Source organism: Tachypleus tridentatus, chromosome 8, assembly GCF_004210375.1.
Source record: "Tachypleus tridentatus isolate NWPU-2018 chromosome 8, ASM421037v1, whole genome shotgun sequence".
Taxonomy (NCBI): Eukaryota; Metazoa; Arthropoda; class Merostomata; order Xiphosura; family Limulidae; genus Tachypleus; species Tachypleus tridentatus.
The window spans coordinates 112,133,091-112,155,742 of NC_134832.1; the positions used below are offsets into that span (position 1 = coordinate 112,133,091).

At 32.6% G+C, this 22,652-nt stretch overlaps 1 protein-coding gene and 1 long non-coding RNA gene across 6 annotated transcripts in view; one reads left to right on the top strand and one right to left on the bottom strand.

The window, feature by feature from the left end:
- The window catches only part of LOC143223218 (tyrosine-protein phosphatase 69D-like), a 337,627-nt gene that overhangs the window by 109,470 nt on the left and 205,505 nt on the right, over nt 1–22,652 (top strand). For all 5 annotated transcript variants that reach the window (XM_076450864.1, XM_076450865.1, XM_076450868.1 and 2 more), the window contains one exon: nt 12,232–12,534. In XM_076450864.1, coding sequence (XP_076306979.1) covers nt 12,232–12,534 — 303 coding nt within the window. The remainder of the gene's footprint in view (nt 1–12,231; nt 12,535–22,652) is intronic.
- The window catches only part of LOC143223222 (uncharacterized), a 114,673-nt gene that overhangs the window by 53,158 nt on the left and 38,863 nt on the right, over nt 1–22,652 (bottom strand). The window lies entirely within an intron of this gene.

Below are 22,652 nucleotides of genomic sequence, written 5' to 3' on the forward strand. Positions count from 1 at the left end.
TAGTGTAGCGTCTTGTAACAGACGAGTATCCACGAACACAAAAATCATAACATTAGTCTCAAGTAATAGTACGCTATATAATCAAAAAGAATCTCTGTCTGGTAAAACGACACAAGTCATGTGTACACAAACTACTTCCACAACATATTCGTTCAACCGTCGCATACCTCAAACAGCTTGAGAATGAAATGAGTAGTCATATATAAAAATAATCTGGTTAACTTGTCTCAAAAATTGATTTCTTTGTAATTGAACTGTTAAAATGGCGATTAGAAACAATTTTCGTACTCTTCATAACTCATGGAAGTAAAAGAGAGAAGAAATGTGCAAGATATTACATGTTTACGCGTAGCATTCTGTAATATAAACTATGCTACAAAACTATTATCGCCAGATAGAGCATGATCGAAAGTGGTGACATCGACTTCGACAATGTGATGAGGCTCTAAAGTCATTTTGATATAACTTAATTAACTGCTGCAGTATTTTCATACTAATGAAGAGGTATATATTTTAGACTCATGAAAAATTTGTTTTTGAATTTCTCACAAAGCTACTCGAGGGCTATCTGTTCTAGCCGTCCCTAATTTAGCAGTGTAAGACAAGACAGATGGCAGCTAGTCATCACCACCCACTGCCAACTCTTGGGCTACTCTTTTATCAACGAATAGTGAGATTGACCGTTACATTATAACGCCCACACGGCTGAAAGGACAAGCATCTTTAGCGCGACGGGGATGCAAACTCGCGACCCTCATATTAGGAGTCGCACGCCTTAACACGCTTGGCCATGCCGGGCCAATTTTATTAGGCTGGGACTTTTTAATTTTTATTTAGAAGTTAATTAAATGTCAATATATATTAGATTTATGATACTTGCCAACAAGATTTTATACACTTAGTTTTATTTCTTAACACAAATATCTTTTAATATACAAACAACGCTATATAATAACGTTTACTACAAAAGATTATCCAAACATGCTCGCCCTCCCAGCCGTGGGGGTGTATAATGTGACGGTCAATCCCACTATTCGTTGGAAAAAGAGTAGCCCAAGAGTTGGCGGTGGGTGGTGATGACTAGCTGCCTTCCCTCTAGTCTTACACTGCTAAATTAGGGACGGCTAGCACAGATAGCCCTTGAGTAGCTTTGTGCGAAATTCCAAAAAAACAAACAAAACAAAACAAACTTTACCAAAAATATTTTGATTTATCTTGAAACAAACATTTGAATAAAGAAACGATAATTTAGAACAACTGAAACTGTAAACAAGTTTTATTCTTGATGTTAAACATTCCGTGAAATTTGTAGATTCAAGGTGTCCTGGTGCAGATAGGAAAATATTATTTTTTATTTTAAGTTTGTTTCAAAATGTTCGAGCGAAATTAAACAAAAGGCTGGTTATCTACATATAACCATCACTATAGACCAGAGAGAAACTGTATATTCAACAAGATCTATCATCACCACTTATAGGTTTGAATAGTGGGAACTGACAGTCATCTTGGGGCAACTCATGGTACCAAATGCAGAGCGTTTTGGAGCGTGTTTTTTGAGAAAACCCACCGTGAATGTCGATTCATCACATTTCATTTTCGGGCATGCTAACCACTAGACTATGTCTGGTCTTTTTTTAAATTTTTCTGAGAGTTCAGTTAGATACATCGATCCAGATGTGCTTTTATATGTAAATTTCCATTGTCAGGGCATCATAACCGGCTCATTGTAGACGTGTATCTCATCGATGCTCAATGTATACAAAATAATCAAGCATTCAACAAAAATGAAAATATTAAAAAAGTTTATACTCGACCAACCCTTTATCAGTTGAAGTGCATCTAATTCATGAGAATAGTGTAGAGTTGCAGTTTGGAGAAAATTTAGGAAAGTAAAACTTTGAACAAATACTGTAGAATCGTCGCTGTGCATAAAAATATAAACACTGGTGAAATTATTGATTACATACAAGTACGGATGTTTTCTCATAACAAAGCCACAGCGGGCTATCAGCTGTATCCAGCCAGAAGAATCAAACGCCCGATTTTAGTGTTGTAAATCGAAAACTTGCTTCTGTCCCACGAGAGACATACATAAGTAAATAAATATTGAAATTAATTTGTAACTTACTTTCAAACATGCCATTCAAAACAAAATTTAAAACTGGGGTAAATATAAAGATAGTTATTAATTATCCCTAACTAAATAAATATTAAAAATAATTTGAAGACTGGTGTCAACTATGTGAAACAAAATAAAAGAGCTCAAAGTAAATAAAAAGTTTGTTTTTTTTAGTTTCGTGCAAAGCTACTCGAGGGCTATTCGCGTTACCCGTCCCTAATTTAACAGTGTAAGACTAAAGGGAAAGCAGCTAGTCATCACCACCCACCACCAACTCTTAAGCTACTCTTTTACCAACGAATAGTGGGATTGACCGTCACATTATAACGTCCCCACGGCTAAAAGGGCAAGCATGTTTGGTGCGATGGGGATTCGTACCCGCAACCCTCAGATTACGAATCGAACGCCTTAACCCACCTGGCCATGCCGGGCCCATAAATAAGAAGATACTGTTCATTATATAAAAATAATAATGTTAAAGCTTGAATAAATATAAAGATACTTGATGAATTATGAAAAACTAATTATATAAAAAATGCAATAAATCTGAAGACAGTTGAAGAAGAAAATGAATGTTGGAATTAATTTATTAGTTCGTATTAAACATCAAAAAGAAATCAACCACTGTAAATATTGGAATAATTACGGTTTTATCAGTTGCTTTTGAAAATAAAGAAATTCTGTTTTGTAGTAGCTCTGAATACACCTGTCATTGAAGTTTCAACATATTTAAGCACACACATCTTGGATTACAAATGTGAATAAAAATATAATATATATACTATAACAAAAATCAGGCAATTAAATGATTATGAAAACAGGGAGAATCTTAGCTGAGTATTTCTAATGGTTACAACGTTTTAATTGTGCAGTTTGATAGAAGAAAACGTATATTCTACGATTAGATTTGCTCTTATTTTTATGTATTTTATCTATTGAAAATTTACTTCCTGTTACGTTTGTAAAGTTTAAGTGTTAAAAATGTCAGGAAACTTTTAGATAAAAAATACTTTTCTATGTCATGTCATTAATATGATGGTTAGAGTCTCATATCTGCATGTTGTGGGTTCGAATCCTCATCACCAAATACGTTCGCCCTTTTAGTGGTGGGAACATTGCGCCCACTGTTTCTACGACAGAAGAATAGCGCAACAGTTAGTTGCAGGTGGTGTCAACTAGCTGCCTTCCCTTCAATTTATTACCGCTCAATTATGGATGACCAGCGCAAATAGCCCTTGTGTAGCTCTGCACGAAACTGAAAACAAAGTAAACCAGTGTTTTGAGGATGCTTATATAATAAAATGATAACCTCTGCCCTAAAGGACAATTATCTTACACGTATGTTGGGTTCTCACGTTGTTATAAATTGTTGATATTGTAGATAATACGTTACATGTATGTTTCTAAACGTAGAAACTTTCACATAAAGTAGTTTAAAACCTACTTAGTAATGCGCTCTTCTCATGAGGAAACAAGGGAATATGATATTTGTACAATAGATCCTGTAGTAATCTTATTAGCCAGATATACAATGACAACGTCATGTTGGATCTTAAACAGCTGCTACTCACAACTGCAGCAGCCGTTTCAAATTGCTTCATTTAATGAGTTATTATCGTCAAACCATTTCACTTTAGTATTGTGTATAACAGTTTCTCTTTCCATTTTCGTTGATCCTAGTGAGACTTCTTTAACGTTATTTCATTTACCGAAACTGTTACTTCTAAGTTATTTCCTGTAATTGTTATCTCTACTTCTACAGTTCTTTATGTAATTATACCCATTTTGATTCATCGCTGTTTTATTACGGTTTATCATCGAAATTCTTTCTCTAAAAATATGTACAGTAATCCTTGCTTTTACAGTTCTGTATGATAATCTTTACCTCTACGGTTCGTTGCTGTGATCTTTACCTACATGGCTTATTTTGTTGCTGAGATACTTTTTATCTTTTTAGTTTACCATAATGCTTATAATTCCAGCTCTTTTATCATATCCTTCTTCTCCATAAAATATAGTGAAATAGAATAGATACAACTTTAAAAGGGCGTTTCAGAAGACATATTACATAAAGTAGAACTTATCCAGGAGGAGGCTGTGACTCTGATCATAATCCAATGGTTGGAAAAATAACACTCAAAGTGAAAGAGTTGAACAGAGTGGCCCCCACGCAGGAAACATGGAACTTAGAGTAATTTCTAAAAAAGCAAGGACTTTGTGACAGAAACTGAAACGTGGTTTTAAGTTCAAAGACGTTTTACAAGAGACAGAAGAGAAAATTGTAAGGAAAAGAATAATAAAAACAAAATATAGATAAGAAGACAATATTCTAAAAGAGATGAACGAAAGAAGACACCTATCAAGAGAGTGGCACAAGTATATAGGAAAATATATAAGAAATCAGACAATTCTATAGGAAATCAAAACATGAGTATCTGAACAAGGAAGGCCCAGAGATAGAGAAATGTGAAGAGACACATAACTTGTGTAATATCTACTGAACAATAAGAGATGAATTTAAATCCTACACTAGCTTCCACTGAACAATTGAAAATAAGGATGACTGTATACATTTTGTAGTTAAGGATGTTAAACAGAGGCTGGTAGATGTCGTGAGGGAATTGTATAATGATTCCAAAGAAAAGACATCAAACCTAGAAGAAGCAAAACCAATTAAAACGGATCTCATTAGAAGATGTGAAATATAAAAATACAGCAGTACAGATGACATTCCATAAACATTTGTAAAGGAAATGGACATGTTGTGGACTGCAGTATATAATTTATTTCATAACGAAGAACAATGCTTTAAAAACTTGTGTCCTTACCCTAAAACCTGTGGTCAATACAAGACTATTAGCCTGATCTCATTAGTCTCATCTCAAAAGTATTGTTAAACTCATCTAATAACAAAAGTAAGCAAAAAATCGAGAATGTTTGTTTGTTTTTAATTTCGCGCAAAGTTACACGAGGGCTATCTGCGCTAGCCGTCCCTAATTTAGTAGAGTAAGACTAGAGGGAAGGCAGCTAGTCATCACCATCCACCGCCAACTGTTGGGCTACTCTTTTACCAACAAATAGTGAGATTAACTGTCACATTATAACGCCCCTACGGCTGAAAAGGCGAGCATGTTTGGTGCGACGGGGATGCGAACCCGCGAGTCTCAGATTACGAGTCGCGGGCCTTTATCCACCTGGACATGCCGGGCCCAAATCGAGAATGAGCTTTCAGTAAAATATAATGGTTTTTAAAAAGTTCGGGGTAAGCGTGAGAAAAGTTATCTTAGGATGTTTGTTAAAGAGCTTGAAATGTACCTTTCATAGCCTTAAAAAAGCTTATGACAGTCTTAACACAGCGAAATAAGTAGAAATCGTGCAGCAAATGCAGTTAGAGCAAACATGTATTATAACCCTAAATAACTTAAATTAGCTTCAGGAAGCTGCGGTTCCAATTGACTGAGAACTAAGTAGTCGGGTTGGGTTTAAGAGAGCTGTATGTCCAGAAGGTATGGTGTCATATGCCGAGTGTTTATTAGAAACATAATAATGGTACGGAAAAAAAATGAAGTTAACGGAAATATAACCTAGTGGTAGGTACAGTAATAATACTGAACTTATTGGTGAATTTGAGGAAGAGAAACAACGTATCGTTGATACTTATTGATAAATGTAAAGACTGAAGACATTGATTGAATATTAACATCACAAAGGTGTTTGTGACATTCATCAAAGTAGAAGATAAAGAGTTCAAACAAGCAGAGGAGTTTATTTATCTAGTGACGAATACCAGTAGTGATGGCAAATGTGGAATTCAAAATGGATAAAACGGAGAACAGCTATGTCAAAACAGCATTCCTCATTTTACAAGAATTACTCAAACTAGTGTTAATGTAAAAACTACTAAGTTGTTACGCATTGTCAGTCCTACTGTTGAAATAAAACGACAGCTGGAAACATTTGGATCGTAGTTAGTTTGTTTTTTACACTGATGATAAAGAAAGAAAACTAATGAGGAAGTACTGGAATGTGTAAATACAAAAATAAAATTGCTCCACATATGTAGAAAATGGAAGATGTGCTATATTTTAGACGTATAATTATATGTCTGGAGAAGGTTGGCAGAAGTTCTGATGGATAAAATCGAAAGAAGAAGAGCGAGAGGCAGACAGAGACTCATTTGGCTCTATGACATTAGAAAATGGATTGAAGATGAGAAGTTTGAATTAAGAAAGTTTGTGCAGGCAACGAAGACCAGAGAACAATGGAGAACCATAGTCGTCGATCCTTGGGAAGGACACCATGATTGATTGGTATTAGTTATGTATATCATCTGAGTTTTATTTTTGCTTTAATATTACACTAGACAAAAAAAATATATCAAAATATCTCATGAAAAAAAGTTGTGTGTGGTTGGTTGTGTTTAAACACATTTTATAACTTAAAATAATGTAATCAATATAACAGTTCTCTGAAGCGATAACAAAATCAATATATCTTGGTTATGTACAATCTACAGAAATATCTTGTATAATATCTTCATTACAAGTAAGTGTAACTTTTAAATCCCTTATACGTCTTTCTTTCTTTTTACAAAATCAAAAGCAAAGACACATCTAATAATTCGCTAATTTCGTTTACTGTTGTTGTTGACTATATTTACGCTTGAGACCAGTGTTCGTAGAATATGTGGTCCTCTTTTGTCGTCATATGGGAACTTAACAGCTTTTAAAACATGGAGCAAATAAAATAAGGTTATCGCTATGTTTTAATATACGGTTAATTGTATTGATTATTTCTTTTGCACAGTAAGTTCACGACTTTTTCGTTACAATCGCCAAAAAAAAAACACAAGAACCATAGTGAATATACTAATACAAGTTTAACAAACACTTTTTATAGCAAATATGTACCAGTTGTTAGTTTTTAAGTAAAATTAAACTACGTTGTAATGAAACCATAATTTATTTCTGACTAAATACAGCAGATACACTGCTTTACTGTTTTATCTGGCAATTTTGCTGTCATAACTTGATTATCCTTAAATAAATATATATATATCTTATAACATGTAGAATGTTTAACAACATACATGTTTATTTTATGGATATTTCTCAAAACATTACAAGAGTAGTTTTGAAAATAATGTTTTAATGTCTATTAATAATTCGAAACTTCAAAGTGTTATTCATTGGTTAGAACAATAAAATTAAACATTAACGGTATAGCACAATCCATTTGAAAATACATTGCTAAACATGATGTATTATTCGTCAATATACTTTATTAAACATATTTTAAATTGATTTTCATTCCTGTCAAAGTAATATATAACAGCTTTCATACTTGAATTTATTTTATTAATTATGTTTATGACAGTATTAAAGAATATGCAATAGCAGAACGTGAGAACTTCATAAAGGTATCAGTGTACATGTTAAATTGTAACATTTATCTTCATTATTCGTGCTAAAAGGTCTAACGAACGTTACGTTCCTCACTAGTAGTTACTTATACAACATCACGATCAATTTAAAGTACTCCAACCATTATGATAGTAGCATTTTAAACTAAACACCTTTAATCGATCCGCTACATGTAAGATACCTTACATAACTATATATTCTCTCTACTTTTACATTTAATTTAATGTTGTGCTAGGCAAAAACAAAAATTGTTTAAAAGTGAACAGTAGAATCCAGTAGTTCGACAGAGCTTTCTTTGGATAAAAGTTCAAAGAGACACATCAATGAGTTTTATGGCTTCTATATCACTTTATGTTTTCTAATATCTGCTTTAAATGTTATCTCTGAAATAATATGAAAATATGTTTTTGGAAATGTATGAAATACTAATAAAAAACAAGACAAAAGAAGGAAAAAAGCTTTCGTCAGCCCTTTTCCCAAAGACAAATATTTCACAAATATTTCTTTCGTTATTGTCTAGGTTTCGCCAATAAAAGCGTCATCAAGAAAAATAATTCCATAAAAACAGTTTTTATTTCGTTTTTTATTGTTAAGCACAAAGTTACACAATGGATTATGTGTGTTCTGCCCACCACGAGTATAAAAATCTGATTTATAAGGTTACAAGCCATCAGACTTATCGTTGAGCCATTGATAATGAGCAAGAGAAAAAACAGCAATTTTAATGTGATATTCTTTTAGGTAAATGTAAATTTTTACTACTTATAATCCTTTTTTGGTTCTTTAACTTAAATGAGAAGAACAAGCAAAATAAAAACAACAGAATGATTAGATTTGGAAAACAGTGCTGAACGGAATTAAAATCCTAGTAGAAATAGCTGAGCTGATGTAAGACAAATATGAGAGAACTTGCCACTCTGAATTCTTAAACGCTATGTAACATTTGTAAAAGTAAATATATTAACAAATATTGATAACTTAATTTGAATTTGCACTTATACTCTTGTTTCCAAATCAATGATAGGACTTTTTTTGCTCAAAGTACTATTATTTGGCTGGTACACCTCAGTGGCCTGTTAATTAAACACCACCATAGTGCTGTAAGTTCTCCATTTAAAATAGCTTGTTGTTTATAACGTTCAGATATGCAGATAATTCACAGTTAAGTCCTTCGTCTAATGCGCAGTATAAAACCGTCACGAAATTATTCACCTGCCTATTTACAAAGCCATTTTCGACTACCTCATCAACATTCGCGATCAGTCAGTAAATTCCAGTGCTGGCTGACTCGAACACTAAGAATGCAGTACTGGACATTTTCAGAAGTGTTGTAAGATTTACATATCTTGGGTCTTTGGAATTATCATATTAATGAAGAGCATGTTACGCCGTAAATTGATGGTGTTTGTTTATAACCACACTGTATAGAGTACAGTCACTGTAATATTGGTGTCCAGACGATTTTCGACACCTGTTCATAATCGTAAAACTTAAATGTTTTTAACAATTTTGTAGCACTTTCGGCTTGAGCTAAGTGTTTCTAGATATTGTACTATAAATGTCTGCTGCGCCTTTATATATATATTCACTACCTTCTTTAGTCGAGTAAATATACTGCTAAAGGCTTAGCATGAATTTTCCAGGTGTGTTAGGGTACTTTTAGCAGGTTAGAATGTGTTAAATTACTGTGAAATATTACGAAATATTCTTTTAGTTTTGTTATACAGATTACGAAGAAAATAAAATTATTAGCAGTGTATAAAGAAATCTCCATTCCGTCATAATACCGTTACTCATAAAATCTAATCTCTACCTATTACAGAAAATATTCTATTAATTCACCTACGTAAATCGTGCTATACAACTTAACTCTAACCTTTCACCTATCAACAACATAAAACATAACAAATTTGTTTCTTTCCCTTTTGTGCCAGAAATTGCTATTGCAATTGCTATTCTGCTACATAATTTGAGCATTGATGTAAAAACTCTTTTCACACCCTCACATAACCCAAAATAATACCTTCTAAAGAAACAAAAATAAAGCATATACAGTATCCCACGTGAATATGGTAAGAAATCCATAGAAAAACAGTCACGTTCCTTAGAAATCGGACGCAAAGAGCTTCAAGGTCACATATGTAAGGGTGTTTTTTAGATATCTGCCAACGAATTCTTACTGAACTGTGAAAACGACCTTAGCAACATCACCCGTATTTGGCAAGTGTATTTTATACATACACTTAACCTTTAACTATGTCCTGTCACATGCTGACAATACTTCCGTCACTTTTAATTCCTCTGTCTTTTGTCTTATAACGATATGTAACCCTTACATTGCCTGCGTGAAGAAGACAGGTACGTTTTCTGTCGAAACGTATAACATGATTCACAATCAATAAAACTGTTTCTTATGCTCATAAACCATTGTTTTCCTACCTACAATTTTATTAATATAATATGTATTAATGTATTACTGAAGGTCATTGTTTTACAAAAAGGCATAACATTTATAGAATATTTCATTTGTTAATAATTAGAAAAATAGTTCAGTTTTATGAATTATCAGGATTTGACATTTTGACCAGTTTCAATAGAGTTATTTGTTTCTTTCTTAACAATGTAGAGGAAACTATATTATAGATGTTTAGACATGTAAAAATAAAATAAAATATTCATCACTCTACTAGAAATTTATTAATCATTTTTTTTATTTTGGTTTGTAAGCCTCTTACTAGCTTAGCGGTAAGCTTACAACACTAAAAATCGGGCTTTCATACCTATTTAGGTCAGAGTACGTATAATCTATTATGTAGCTTTTCGGTAAATAACAACTAACCCTTTAGTTTATCCAAAATATGTTTAATCATCCGGTAATAAATGTTATACATGTAATATTTGTAATGATAATTTAAAATTCCATGTTTGTTCAACCTCCTGTTTTAAAGTATATTCTAAAGTACTGTGAATACAATGCTAGCGTAAACAAAACGCATGTCAATATAAGCATGAATACCAGCATGTACTAGTAAGTGAGTTTATATTTTATCCAAGAATCGGGGCCTGGCATGGCCTAGCGCGTTAAGGCGTGCGCTTCGTAATCTGAGGGTCGCGGGTTCGCATCCCCGTCGCGCCAAACATGATCGCTCTCCCAGCCGTGGGGGCGTTATAATGTTACGGTCAATCCCATTATTCGTTGGTAACAGAGTAGCCCAAGAGTTAGCGGTGGATGGTGATGACTAGCTGCCTTCCCTCTAGTCTTACACTGCTAAATTAGAGACGGCTAGCACAGATAGCCCTCGAGTAGCTTTGTGCGAATTTCAAAAACAAACAAACAAACATCCAAGAATCGCTTTAATACTCAATGATTACGATTCACAAGCGCTTGTTTGTTAGACTTTACAATTCCATAAAAAAAGGGGGCTAAGAGAATGAGATCGGAAATACATTATTCAGTTTACAGTTGACTGTAACAAACTGCATAAAAGATGAGCATGAATCACATATTCGTAAAGTAGGTAGGCTTGAGAGTAATGACACTTGTCTTGTCTGTATCATTGTAGCACTTGCTACGTGTTGTGGCTAGAAATACATTATTCATGTTACAGTTGACTGTAACAATCTGCAAAAAAGATGAGCATTAATTGCATATTCATAGAGTAGGTAGGCTTGAGAGTAATGACACTTATGTGTATCGTAGCACTTATTACGTATTGTGGCCAGTCAACTCTTTCATGTAAATTGTTTTCTCTGTGTCTCTTACACTCAGCACTCATTTCTTTCGTCTTCGTCCAAAAATACTAAATGATTACATGGGAGCAAAAGATATAAATAGACAATTTTTATTTTATCATCTATTGTCCAAGGTTATATAGTTAGAATGTAAGCTAAGATTGTGACGCTCGACTAACATCAAATTTTCCCACCAATAACTTCATTATAATATATCTAATTAATAGCATGTTTCTATAACAACTCTTACAGATTATAAAGTATCATAGTCTACAGACAATAGTTAAATGTTCAACACTAGTCTGTTGCTATAGCAAATTGCTTAATATGTAAGCATTAGCGCTCAACTAGTGCTAACTATCTTGTTGCTGAAGTAAAATACATAAAATACAGAAACATAAGAGACAAACAATAACTATTAAAATGTCTCATTGTAACACATTTCGACTACAAACGGTTATTCGGATAAGTTATTATTATTCATATATTTCTGTACAATAACACATCTACAATACAAAAGTAATATTGTTGAAAGATGGTTACCAGTTTGTTGCTATAGGCAAACACTCAGACGAGAAAGAACAGTTTATATATATTGTAAATATCATAACCAGTGACGATAAATGTAGTTTACGTTAGTGCATCTTACATATATAAGTAGAATTATTAATATTCTCGAACTAAGTTAGTTTGAATTTGTACATACAAAACGATATAAAACTATTGAAACTAGGTTAAGCAAATACAAATATTATTTAAACATTATGCCGAGTAGCAACGTTTCATTTCGTAAGCCACATTAATTGTTCACATTATTCACAAACGAATTTCTTAACTTTATGCACAAAAGTTTCTCTTATAAATGTATAAAGTCTATGCTCTTAAATATAATATTCGTACAGAGTTAATTTGATCATAGCGTTTAATGAGTAACTCTCTCGTGTAAATTTTTGTTAGTACCCTTAAGCATTTTGAAACACGAAGTGGAGCCTCCTCTGGTGGCCTATTGCTCAACTTTAACACTCACCTGTCATGTGGACGCGTCTGCTCAAGATTCTGACGTCTGGTGGTCTTTCAACAACGAGAATGCATCTGAATTACCAAACGTTACTATAGTAACGGAGCACGCGGACGAAGGGATTTGGAAGCTTCAGCTAACTTGTCCCACCGTTAAGCATGCCGGGAAATATGTGTGCAACGCCCAGCTGAGGAACGAGAGTGACTTAGTTTATCGTAAGGAGGCGACGGTCAATGTATACGGTAAGTGTTCCGTTTTGAATCCCGTCTTTGTTGGTGATAGGAATGACCGGGAAAAATTATATTTCTGTTACGTATTATTTACTTTTGATAAATTGATGGTATTTTTACTTTATTAGAATAGAACAAGACGTTGAATAAAGTAAATGATATTTCTATAAGTACGTTCTTCTAACTTTTGTGCTTGTTTGTTTTCGACGTTCAATGCTGATATAGATCAAAGTAAATGTTTCGCTAGCTTTGGCAGTTTTGTATATATTAACTTGTGATAATATACTTCATCCCTGCATTAAAAAGAAAAATCCGGTGAGCTATAACTCGATAGTTTTCAAGATGACACGATTGAATTTTATTTTTAACAATAGAAAGTTTAAATATGATGACATTAGTAGCACTTCCAATATAAAAAGAAACGAAATCGAGAAAAGTTAAGTAAAATTAAAGATAGGAAGTTAAAAGTTACGGTTTATACGTTGAAAGCTGGCGTAGCATTTAAAATAAATAGGCCCAAAATCATTATGATAAGAATCATAAAAAGTCATTACACTGTCTATGTAAATAGTATTTAAGACAAACTTATGTCTCTTATCGTACAACCCAACTGATGGATTCTGGTAATAAAACAAAATTCTCTTTTGGCAGTGACTTGAGGAAGATAAAAGATAGTACTGTTTTTACATGTCTTTGATTTTTGAATCCACAGTTTCTTAATTTGCCTACTATTTTAAGACATGAACACGATATGTTTAGAACATCAGTAATTGCCCTTAAACCTGATTCTTCTCTGATTCTAACCGATTTTTTTTTTGTACGTAGGAAATTATTATAAATAAAGATCTACCATTGATTTTCGTTCAAATCCATTGAGCCGTTTCTCTATTCCTGATTTGAAACTTGTCCCTGTAACTTTTTCCAATAATGGACTTTTATTTTACAATGCAGCTCGTCCTTATATCCATCTTATCCACAACTAGTTTGCTCTTATGAGATTTGTGTTGTGATTTTAGTTGAAAAAAATAGGTCTGTGTTAATATACCGTTCAAGTTTTTATTTTTATCTTACATAACTGTTATGTACACAGGAACGTATGTAGGATGTGTGACAGCTACGTCTTATCGAGCTATATCAATTTTCTATTAAAAAAATGATATCTTGAAAGAGCATCATACCCTAAATCATAGCAAAGAAATTGTCCTAGACTGATGGTCTAGGAAATCGAACGTGCATTCTTTGTTGAATTTTACACGTGAAATAAGCTTTTATCCTTCAAGAATAAATAAGCAAACCATCCAAACACAAAACATGATTGATCTTGTAAAATCATAACTGAACCGGAGTGTAATTTAGTTTGATCATATCCCTTATTAACTTACCATTTTCGTTCGTGAGAAGCATGATATTATAAAAATACCAAGATTAGTTTTGTATAAAAATCAGCGATGTGTTTTAATAAAAGTAGTAGAGAGTGGCAGAGCATCTTGTAACTGAGGGCAGTGAGTGTAACTAAAAACTCAACAGTGAATCTGAGCTCCGTGTGAACACTAAACTCTCTGAACGACAAACACAGTTAAAATTGACCGAGGAATCTAGCCGGGTGTGTGGTTTAAATATTTTGAATGATAAGTACATAGCTATTCTCAACAGAAACCCTTAGTTTCGAGTGAAGACTAGATTCTCTGAGTGACAAGTACAAATTAAAACCCAACAGAAAACCTTAGTTTTGTGTGACGATTACATTGTCTGAACGACAACCACATAGTTAAAACCAGGCTAGAAATCTCAGTTACTATGTGAAAATTAAATCCTTTGAACTCAAGCGCAGAGTTAGAACTTATCGAGGATCTATAGTTTTGTGTGAAAACTAAACTCTCTGAACAACATGCAGCAGAGTGATTTTGGAAGAGTAACTGAAACTTCAGGTTTATTACAAAATTTAAATTCGAGATTTTATAGAAATTGAGTTGATTTTTACGGATCAGATGTATAACTCAGCCTTTCATGAGCTTTAATATGTTGATTAAACCTTCTTTCTATTCTAAATTAAGTGATAATTATTTCTCATGTTTGTATCAAGTGAAAATCATAATATTAGAAAAAGAATTTATACAGCTTAAAAACCTCAGTTTATATGGTACAACTGAATGATATAGTAGATCTCAAAGTCTGAATATATATCAACAGTTTCTAATAATTCTATCGTATTAATTTGGTTTTCATATCTCTACGCCTCTCAAATATACATGTGAAAAATACTGAAACGATCACAATGTTTTGTAAAGAAGGATTGGAACATTTTAGAATGTGATTATTACATTAATTATTAGACGACTTCAGTGTTTAATAGTAAAGTTATATAGCCTTATACTCCCACATAAAAAGCCTAAGTGGATAGTTTAGTTTCGATGGCAACTTTGAAGAATTATTTCTGACGCAGATGAAACATAGATAGTACAATATGGAGTTCGTATATATATATCCTTGCGAATGAAATGACAATACTTTGGATCAATTCACTGCAAATAACAAAATATATATAAAACTTCATCGTTAGACACCATAATTAGGAATAATCTGAAATCTATCATTTCTTCGAATGTTATAATAGACGTCAGTTGTATGGTTTAGGCAAGTAGCCAAGGTTTTTTGTTAACTTTACCAATAGACTCCTTCTTGTGAGAATCATCTTTCAAAAAAAAAAAAAAAAGAAAAACGGATCAGGCTTCATTCAGCATTGTCATTCAATGTCTGTAGGAAATTCCATCATTTTTTTTATCTTCCCCTAACATTAGTAATCGATATCTCGTAGTAGCCTACCGTTAGTACCTTAACGAGCTTAAGAATGAACAAACTATGAATGGCTGTATAGTCTTAGTGACAAGGCCTGATGATCATGACTTTTCGCATAAAACATAAGTTTCGCAAAAAACAACCATCGGTCGAAATAGTTGAGACTTGTGGCAGTTACACTCGATTTAGAGATATATATCATAACGTTTGACAGTTCATTGCTTACATGACACATTTCCAAGTAGTTTGGCATGTTATATACATGTAGTGTTTCATGATTTAATACACTTTTAACATATTAGTAATTTTTAAGAAACAAAATATTATTTTGTTAAAATTGGGATGTTTTATACAATTAACGAAGTATATTTACTTTGCTACAAAAATTTGCTCTAATATAATTGTTTATAAGTTTCTTACAACGAAAATTTATTAGAATAATGTTATGTTATCTTATATATAAACTTTTTGATCATTCTAAATACCTTCGAGCGCAGGGGTATCCCTCTTTAATATATTCATAAATGACTAACTGTATCATCTAAATAACTGGGAAGTGTACAGCTTACGAAATACAGAATATTTTGTGTTATGGTCTGCGTCTTGACAAAGTTTGAAGAGAAATTATAATTGATGTTATTATCACATTATATTCTAAATATTTGTTGTTGTTTTTAAGATTCATGGAAACTGTGGAAATGTAATTATATAAATGCATTAGCGCATTACATCTGTTACGTATTATAGTTTATCTCGGACGAGTCCCATTTATTATGTTACGTAAGTTATGTATTACGATTTTATATAGCCAGAAATTTTAATTCTAATTCAGAAATTAACTGAATTTAGATTTGTATCAAATTTATGATATTTTCCAACAAGATTGATACACACAGTTTTTTTCTTTACACAATGGTATTTTAATATACAAATAACAATGCAATTTGTAATAATGGTTATTACAAATAGTTATTACAAATATTGGTTTGCATATAATAGTTTTACAAACTTATAAACTATATTCAGTCTTCTAGAACTGAGTATTTTGTCGACGGTCCAGGTTCACGACCAGTAAATTAATTCCGAGTTGATATTGTTATGCCTCGCCTAAGCAAGCTAGCTAGGTTGGTCTCACGCCGCTTATAAACTGATTTTTTTTACCGACTGAGAAGATATTTAATGTATTCGAAGAAATACTAACGTCCTAAGTTATTCACTGAAGCTGAACGATCTGTAATGTTCGAAATCTATAAAGTTTCTGATCAAATATCTGTAGTTTTCGGATTAATAAGCGTTTATCACAATTATATCTTCAGAAACTTACACAGTAGTATACTGACTGTAGTGACCAAACAATATTCTATTACTGTTTCTTGGCGTCTTGTGATGGCTAGCTTATATATATTCATTAGGTGAGATTCTCGAAAGTTTAAAAGATGTTCGAAAATACGCTAGTGATTTCGCGAAACATATATTCTTGATTCTTATTCTCGAGAATCTTCTATAAATTCAGAAAACAAGCGGGACTTGCGTAATACACATTTAACAATATTCGTTACATGGATCAAATGGAAAGAAACGTAAATATTAAAATAAATATATTACAATAAATCTGCTACACAACATAAACGAAAAATTAATTGACGCAAATAAAAATCAGTCACAAACTTAATCAAACTAAGTTGACGTTTACAACTAAAGAGATAATCATATCGTTCTCCTTGCTTTCAAAACGAAAATATTTGCATAATATATCAATACGGGAATATCATCATAATTTTACACTGTTAAATTGTATGATTAATGCTATATCGTTGACATGTAAATCTGTACTTTTTATAAGCCTGAACGTCATGTCGGATGATCAGACTGAATTAGTACCTACAACAAGAGTTATGAAGCAAAGTTTATTTTTGTGAAATATATATATATATATATACATGTACTTTTTCACTATCGTCCAGAGTTAATCATCTTGGCGTAGTTATACATATATTTATACACAAGATAAAATTTTGGTTTATTGGTGCGTTTGAATAAATTAGAAAATATGCTTCATTTGCGTCTATGACATTTTATGTTGCTGAATATCATTACTGAACAAGTAATTAATTTAAACGGTTGCGACTACTTTCAATAATCTTTCTCTGCTAAACAAACTTTCCTAAAGTAGGTTAAAAAACGATGCTAAAAATTATAACAAATGTAACACTAGAAAGTCAGCAACCTTCCTTTGAATACTTTCTCATCATATAAATAGACAGACGGATAGATGAATAGAAAGATAGAGATAATAAACAGATATTCCAGATACACAATAAGCTTTTGCCCAAAGATAATTGGCATATAGGTAATTACACTTTATGCTAATTTTATCTAATTTATTTATCAATTTAAAACTATGTAACTCCAAAATAAGATCTCTTAATGGAAGTTTTCATGAACCATGCTTTATATATTTTTTATGGGAAGCTGGAAAACATTGAAATTATTGTGATAATGGCATCCAATTGATAACTAAAAATATATTTTTTAATTTAGCTAACTGTCATTTGTAAGTATAAAGATATGTGCCTTTCAGGTCTTAAAACATACTCAAGACATAATCTTCCTGATGAGCAACTTAAATACAGAATAGGAGAATGAATTAGGTAAAATGTATAACACAGGATTATCAACTACCACAAGGCATCAAGAGATCTTGTCACAGGATCATGACTTTCTTGATATCTTCATGTAGTTCTAAGAAGAATTAATCTTTTTGTGATTACTGCAACCCCATAGGGAGCCAACCCTCAAAGTAAAAACGTGAATCTTTGGTCAGTATGAAGGAAAAAGTAATCAAAATAAACCTATTTGGAGAAAAAGCATTTCTTGAATATGGGTATATTGTATATTGTTGTACTTACTGTACGTAGTTATCGTGATTGTTTTCCTTATATATATATATAAGGAAAAACTAAAAAATATTTTATTATTTCATAATTTATTCGCTACACGTATTCGAAAAATTATTCGATGAAAGTGTTTTATTTTGTAAAAATATTACTAACATATACGTTTATTTCTTAGTTTTTCAATTCATATTAAATTAGAAAAATATTTAAGCTACTACACAGTTTCTTAGTATTCTTTAAAACCGTTACGACGAACGATAATGTCTAATAATAATGGTCCTTTTATATAAAAACGTTTCATGTTCCGGATACATTGGAAAAGCCTCAACTAAGTCATCATATAGAATAATGCTTGTTTCTTTTTTTAATTTCGCGCAAAGTTACACGAGGGCTATCTGCGCTATCCGTCCCTAATTTAGCAGTGTAAGACTAGAAGGAAGGCAGCTAGTCATTACCACCCACCGCCAACTCTTGGGCTACTCTTTTACCAACGAATAGTGGGATTGACCATCACATTATAACACCCCACGACTGAAAGAGCGAGCATGTCTTGGTGTGACGGGGATGCGAACCCTCGGAATAAGAGTCGAGTGCTTTAATCACATGGCCGTGCCGGGCCCTAAAGAATAATGTGATAATAAATGGAAGTTCGGTTTTTATACGTAATACAGTTGCTTCTAGCGTTTATGTATTAAAAATGTTGTTCGTTTTCAAACTTTCACGTAATAAAGTGGTGTCACTATGATTTTTTATACGTAACTTAAAATTTCTTCAGAGAGAAAGCACTTTTGCCAAAATAAAGTCTTATTGAAAACATTCGCGATATTCTGTAAAGAAAGGAAACCCGCGAATATTTAAATTTTCTTAAAAACACGCTTGTGATTTATATCTTTAGGGATATAAGCTTTCCTTGAAAAATATGGTGTGAAAACTCTAGAAAAAAAGACGATTCTCGTTGCATAAATATCTCTGAAAATCATTTGTAAGTTTTCTAGAGCGATTGAAGTTAATGTTATATTCTTTATTTACATTTTCGCAGTTAAAGGTGTGGTGGCAGTGCGTAATCTTCTATTTATAAGCTGATTTTCTCCAGCTTAACAACAAGAGATTGTAGCATCATAAGAAAGATTTCTTCCCGGAAATGGAGAATGACTTGGAAGAAACCGAAGGTGGGCAAAACACATTCTTTCAGAAAGTGACTAGTAAACTACTGATGTTGTAGGTTTTAGAAAGTGACTAGTAAAGTACTGATGTTGTAGGTTTTAGAAAGTGACTAGTAAACTACTGATGATGTAGGTTTTAAAAAGTGACTAGTAAAGTACTGATGTTGTAGGTTTTAGTGTTACAGCGTTCTTTAATTCTTTTAGTTGGTTATCCAATACTTTCTTAGTTACAGATCTGACATCATGAATTCACATACATTAAAGAAGTTTTCAACAGATGTAGTTTGTATTTAAAGTTGGAGAGATTTTTTAGCCTAAACTCTGTTTAAAGACACATTTCAACTGAACTGTCAGATAACTTTATTGCTAATCACGTAAGAATTAGTGCCTAGGTAATGTATAGTTAACGTAACGGTTTTATTTGAAACAATGTAAAACAAATGGGAGTATTTAGTTTGTGTGTTTTCTTATAGCAAAGCCACATTGAGCTATCTAATGAGTCCATCGAGGGGAATCGAACGCCTGATTTTAGCGTTGTAAATCCATAGACTTATCGTTGTACCAGCGGGGGAGAGTATTTAGTTTTTCATTATTGTGTGATCTATTTTATTGTGGAAAGAAAAAGGGATACTTATTTCTAAGCATTTGTTTAATGCTAACAATTATTGCAAACTTATAATGCTAGAAATTGAGGTTCGATACCCCTGTTAATCAAAGCATATTTAGCAGAATACGTAGCTTTGTACTTACCTACAAACACATCACCTTCTACTTCAAAACATGTTGAGTTTTTAGTACTGTAAGCGCTCTGAATAAAAAATTTCAATTGAATTTTTATTTTCAATATTAAAGGGATAATATTTTTAAAATATAAATAAAGTGAAGGTAGGCTTATAAATGTATAAATGTAACGTGGTTAGGGTGTGAATACATAAAAATATTGTTATTTTGTTGATTTTCAACAGTAAACTTTATACTGAGATTTTTACCATCTAAAAACGGGAGAAATTCGTTAAACGATTCAACATTGCTAAAACACTACAGTATCATCAACATAAGTTTTGGAACACATAGGCTCAAAACGTTCAGGACAGGAGTGTAACAAAACAGTTTTGATCACCGCATAAAATAACTAACTGATTAGACTAACTGATTTACAGTGTGGTTTAATATGGATTACCTGAGTTCACAAACAGAAATCTATGGTTGCGTCAATTGTTTCTAGTGTATACACCTACGTATAACAATCCATTAGTAAGATTTATGACTCTGTTTTTGAAAGAGTTTATACAAAATGAATATATGAATGTTCTGTTTGTATCTAAAATGCCAGTAGTTTAAAACAGACACATTTTAATGTCGATGTTCATTGTGGTACCTCTAATATCGAGTCACTCTTAACAAATATATCTCTAAATACAACCATTGGTCTTTGTTCTGGTCTTGTGTTTGCTGAGAATGAAATTCTACTTGTCTTCAAAATACTTTTATATTATGCAACGAAATACTCACATTTTATGTTTAACCGTAAAATATATAAACAAATTAATGGAACCTTGCTTCAGACTTTGATAACTTTTCTGTCCTGAATAATTTTATTCCCATGCATTACAGCAAATACGTTGGTGATACGTTTGTGGTGTTTAACACTATTGAGTCAGTTAATTAATTTCTCCAGCGTTTAAATAATAAACATCCAAACATTATGTTTATTGTTGTAAATCAGTATAATAATAAACTCTTAGTCTCAGATGTTCGTGTCTTATATAAAGAAGACATGCTTACCATCATTGCTCCCCAAATGGTCCGAAAACCGCCTGTAGGGGACGCGTGTTTTATTCATTCCACCCCTGTACAGTAGTGTTGTGTGGGTTAAGACGTCACTGAAAGATGCTTAAAGTTGCATCTTGTACTGTGATGACGTCAGTAAAATATACGCATGCCGTAAATTACGAGGCGAATTATGCTTTTTATAAACTGCAACACAGTATGTCACATCAATTTCATTAGCAAGAACCAAAAATATTTGTTGCTCTTAATTTTAAGTTTAAGTTACTCTTAAAACAGAACACTTTTGGGTACCCTGTGGAAGTGAACTTAGTATTTCTGTCTATATATATACACACACACACACACATTTAAGCCTACTTTTTCTGGACATTGTCATAGTTTGGAAGTTTTGTATCTCCAATCTTTAAAGAAAACCTGCTACAATTATGCTATACAGAATGTTTAAAATGTCAGGAAATCAAAACTCCTTTGACTCAGAGGGGAATTTAAAAATATATCAAACAGTCTTATGCACAAGTCCAGTTGAAATGTGCCTTTAAAGCATGGTAGCTTGAATGGGCTCTTTACCTTTAATGACAAACAATATCTACAGAATAGTCCAGTAAAAGTACATAAATTCATATGCTCGAGTTGCAACTAAGGATGTATTGGATCAACCACTAGAAGATAGTTCTGAATTTCGCGCAAAGTTAAACGGAGGCTATATGCCTTACCTTATTTAGCAGTGTAAAACTAGGGGTAAGAAAGCTATTCATCATCACCCACCACCACCTCTTGCGCTACTATTTTTACTAACTAATCGTGGGGTTGACCATCATATTATAATGCCCCCACAACTGAAAGAATCAGCATGTTTGGTGGGACGGTGATTCGAACTCACGACACCCAGATGGTTATACCAGTCCTACCACTATATCTCAGTTTAAATAATAGAACACCATATTGCTAAAACCTACAGCACCAATAGTATCACCAACTACTGTCTGAACAAATGTGATGTTGTCTTTACCTTAGCTTATTACACTTCCTTCCCCGTCCATGAGAATAATTCCAGCTTAGAATTAGAGAATCTCTTGTCATGAGGTAATATAAAGAAAAGAACAACGAACTAATAGAGAAAGTGTACAGTGTGACGGGGATAGCTCTCTTGAAAATCATTTGGGAGAATTCTGTAAAAGATGAGCACCCTTTAGAAAATAGGTTTCCCGGGAAAATGTTTGTAACAGTGTTGTATCTATACATTGCCTATATAGGTTCTATAATATTTATTTAGAATATAATCTTCCTCTCCCCTCGCAGAGAAGTTGCAAAAATCTTATAAAGGGAGATTTCCCTTATAGATATAAGTTCTCCTGTGCAGGATTATCTGATGTACCGACTCTATGATTAAACAGTAACACGTGACGCAATAATATATCTTAAATATTAAATCACTCTAAAGCTCGCAACACTGAACCCGTTTAATGATCTTTCATTGGTTATA